A 4,308-nucleotide genomic window follows, 5' to 3' on the forward strand; every position below is an offset into this window, starting at 1 on the left:
AAAAATAGCCCAGCAGTGGTGGCGCATGCCTTTAAACCCAGCACTTGTGAGGCAGAGGCACGCGGATCTCTGTGAGTCTGAGGCCAGCCTGGTCTACCAAGTGAGTTCCAGGAAAGGCTCAAAGCTACACAAAGAAACCCTGCCTCGAAAAAAACCAAAAAAAAAAATCATATTAATGGAGGTGGTAAATCGTAAACACCTGTTCAGTTTATGGTGCATTCTAAGGGCATCCTGATTCAACATCACTTTAATACTAGTGGTATTTTGAAAGTACAAAGATCCTATAAGACTGTGAATTGTCAGACAAAGGGACACTCAGTATGGTTATTTCTAAGAAAGTCTTCAGGCTGATCTTCTCTGTCATCTCAGTCCCAAGGCAGCTTCCTGCTCCTCCAGGGTTTCTGACACACTCAGGATATGGGTTGCAACACTGTGTTCCACACAGTAATAGACTGCAGAGTCCTCAGATGTCAGGCTGCTGAGCTCCATGTAGGCTGTGCTGCAGGATTTGTCTGCAGTCAGTGTGTCCTTGCCCTGGAACTTCTGATTGTAGTCAGTATCACCACTTCCAGGAATAATCCATGCATTCCACTCTAGTCCCTGTCCAGGCATCTGCTTCACCCAGGTAGGATAGTGGTCTGTGAAGGTGTAGCCAGAAGCCTTGCAGGACAACTTCACTGAGGACCCAGGCCACACCAGCTCAGGACCAGACTGCTGCAGCTGGACCTGGCAGTGGACACCTGTGGAGAGAAAGGCAGAGTGGATGTCACTGTCACCTCAGTCCATGTTCCTTCTTCAGGCTTGGAACTGGAAAGCCCCTTACCTTTAGTTACTGACAGGAGGAAGAGGATGATCCAGCGCCATCGCATGGTGAGGTTCTGTGTGCTCAGTGACTGTGGAGGGGACACAGATCATATGTTGTTGAGGGGATTACACATCCTTGTATTTACAACCAAAGTCTCGAGTAGTTTGCATATTCATGAGCAGGATACTTCTTAGATAAGGACCTAGTTCAGGGGGAGAAGAAGGCAGAGGACACCTAGGTTAGGCAGCAAGAAGCTGAGGGCCAATTCTGAATCCTCTCTGAGGAAGTGTATAACATGCTCCTTTCCTGAGCCCTGTGCAGATGCTGAGGATGTGACATCAGGACCTAAGCTCTCAGTAGGCCTGAGAAAGTTGCTCCATTTTTTTACAAGGTTATGAGATTGAAGTACAGATGGTGGCTGTGATGACAAGGTCAGCGATGGGAAATTTAAGACCTGCTAAGTTTGAACTTTACAGCCTCCTTCAAATATATGCAATTATATTATCCCTTCCGACAGATTATATACTAAGAAACTCACCCATATGACCAAAAGAAAATACACTACAAAAGTATTTGCACAGCAATGGTTATTGCAACAACATAACAATAATTAAATTATGGAAATAAACTATGTGTCTGTCGACAGAGGAATTAATCATGAAAACATGTTTATATAAACAACACAACAGAAGTTTTTCATTTGCAAGAAATACGATACTTACATCAGTTATATAAAATGGATGCAACTAGAGATAAATGAACTCATTAAGATCGTCTCAGAAACACAAACCTTAAATGATTAGTAGTTCTTAGATATTTCATACTTGTATACAACTAGGAATGCAAATACATGATGATGTATAAGTGAAATTGTCTAGTAGAATAAAGGGAAATTAGGAGGGGAAAGAAAATGAAGGGTAGAGATTATGGGGGAAATTTTTATAGTGTACAAAATACACTCATATGAAAATTCTAAAAAATTATAAAATTGTTATTTTAACATTTCACTATTTTATTCTTTGAAATTTTAATTCATGTATATAATATAGTATGATTACATCTATACCCACTATGCCCCTCTGGTTCTTCATGGAACCTTCCAATAAGTCTCTCTCCCAAATCCTTGACCTCTTTTGTTTCATTAACTAATAACACAGCAATTCCCATCAGTTCTTTTCATATACACATATCTGGGGTTATTCCCTAGTACATAGGCAGCCTCCAGAGATGTTCCAAAGAAGACTGATTATATTTTCCTCATCAGTCATTAAATGCCAATAGATCCTCAGCTTGATATGGATTCTCAGGAATTTCTCTCTATCCATTTAATAGTTTTTAAAATTGTTATAGTATCTTTAGTGGTGAGAACAGGACACACATGCACCAGTGTGTGTGTGGTCCTCAGAGGACAACTTATGGAATTCAATTCTTCTATCCTAAGACATGTGTCCAAGCAATCAAACTGATATTGCTAGGCTTGGCAGTAGACAACTTTACCTGATCAGCTAGTTCACAGGCTCCCATGCTGTAATTTGAATGGCTTGTTCTGTTTAGGTCTTATACTGGTAACTATAGCTGCTGTGAGTTCCTATGTACTACGGCCATATCTGGTCCTAAAGATAGAATTCCATGTTTAGCAAACTCATATTCTGTACCTTCCATTCTTTCCAATCTCACTTATATCATAGTCCTTCCACTTTGTTGTGAGGTTAATACAGACAACTCATCTGTGGCTGAGTACTCATTTACTCATTCTCAGAATATTGATAGGTCATTAATGTCTGCATTAATCATTACACAGCACAAAAATGCTTGTGTGATCAAGGCTGGGAGCAGCACTCATCTATTAGGTGTAAATATATGTAATATAAGGAAGTTTGACAACTTGACCTTTAGCAACAGACCTAGGATCTAAAAGGGCTATCCATATCCATGGGCTTTTGAACATGTTTACCTGAAGACTGATATTTGAATCTGCAATGTATAAGATCATTGGTGTCTTTTCTCTTCCTGCAGGCTGCATAGCACCATCCTGCCCTAGGAAATGTAGCCAGCAGGGAGAAATTCCGGGGGATTATATTCTCTGGAGAACTGATTATGAGGACAGATCTAAAGAGACAATCATTACTATGTCCAAGAAAAAGGGGACTAAACCTACCCTAGACATGCTTCTAGAGACAGGAAATTATGCTACCCCTCAGTCTCAGACTGCTCTCCCCAAAGATGTTTTAGAAGCTTGAAGAAGGATACCTCCTCCAGGGACCAAGGGAACTGTATTATCTGGGATTATACAAGGAAATGAGGAAATTTATCAGGCATTTATTTCTCGCCTTGAGGAAGCTATCCATTGGATGCTTCCCCCATCTGAAGGGGTGAATATGCTTCTAAAACAACTGGCTTGGGAAAATGCCAATACCTTACGTAAAGATCTGATTAGGCCTGTCAGAAAAACTGGGTCATTACAGGACTACATAAAAGCATGTTTGGATGCCTCACCAGCCGTAGTGCAAGGAATGGCCTACGCTGCAGCCATGAAAGTTCAGAGATTCAGCGCCTATGTAAAGAAAGCATTTGGGGGAGGTAATGATGATGAGTCCCCAACATGCTATAAGTGTGGAAAATCAGGGCATATGCAGAAAGAATGCCCTTCTACACGGGGAAAAACTTCCCGGCCTCCTCCGGGGATTTGCCCTCGTTGTAGAAAAGGGAAACCTTTGGAGAAATCAGTGCAAGTCAAAGTTCACTAAAGAGGGGGTTCCCCTAAAAGAGGAACCTCAGTCAAAAAACTAGGCAAAGGGCTTCCCCTTAGGCCTGAACTCAAAGAGGGGAAGTTGGAGGACAGGGAGCTGAATCCTGTACAACAGGACAAGCAAGCTTTAAATCTTCAAGGCCCAGAATTTATGATTTATGATCTGCCATGAGGAACCCCAGGGAGTGCAGGATTGGATCTGAGCTGTAGGGAGGATGTACTCTTGTCCCTCTGTGACGGAGTTGCAGTCATATCTACTGGAATAGTGGGAACCCTGCCGCCTCAAATGGTAGGGCTAATATTAGGAAGGAGCTCTAACACAGCCACAAATTTTGAGGTCTTACCAGGGGTTCTTGATGCAGATACAATGAGGGACATTAAAGTCATGATCAGACCATTAAAGGAGACCATACAGTTACATAAGGGACAGAGAATAGCTCAGATTGTGCTATTACCTTATGTGAATCTGCCTGCTCCAATCATGAAAGGAGACAGAGGCCAGGGTCAATTTGGATCTACTGATTCTAATGAATTGGTGGCTTGGGTCCAAAGCCTATGCAATAGACCCTTTAAAGTGATACAGCTAGAAGGAAAACCCGTTCAGGGCCTTCTGGACACTGGAGCTGACAGAACCTGTATAGCAGGAAAAGATTGGCCTTCCTCATGGCCTATACATAAAACAGGATCCTCTCTTATGGGGTTAGGAATGGCCTCGGGGGTCATGCAAAGCTCAAAAGTATTAAAATGGAAGACA

General features: G+C 42.1%; 1 gene segment (V, D, J or C); it reads right to left on the reverse strand.

Moving 5' to 3' along the window:
• Nucleotides 1-360: 360 nt before the first annotated feature.
• Nucleotides 361-869, reverse strand: LOC114686745. The segment is given in 2 exon segments: nt 361-740; nt 824-869. Coding segments are annotated over 2 exon segments (426 nt in total).
• Nucleotides 870-4,308: the final 3,439 nt, after the last annotated feature.

Source organism: Peromyscus leucopus, chromosome 14 (assembly GCF_004664715.2).
Source record: "Peromyscus leucopus breed LL Stock chromosome 14, UCI_PerLeu_2.1, whole genome shotgun sequence".
NCBI lineage: Eukaryota > Metazoa > Chordata > Mammalia > Rodentia > Cricetidae > Peromyscus > Peromyscus leucopus.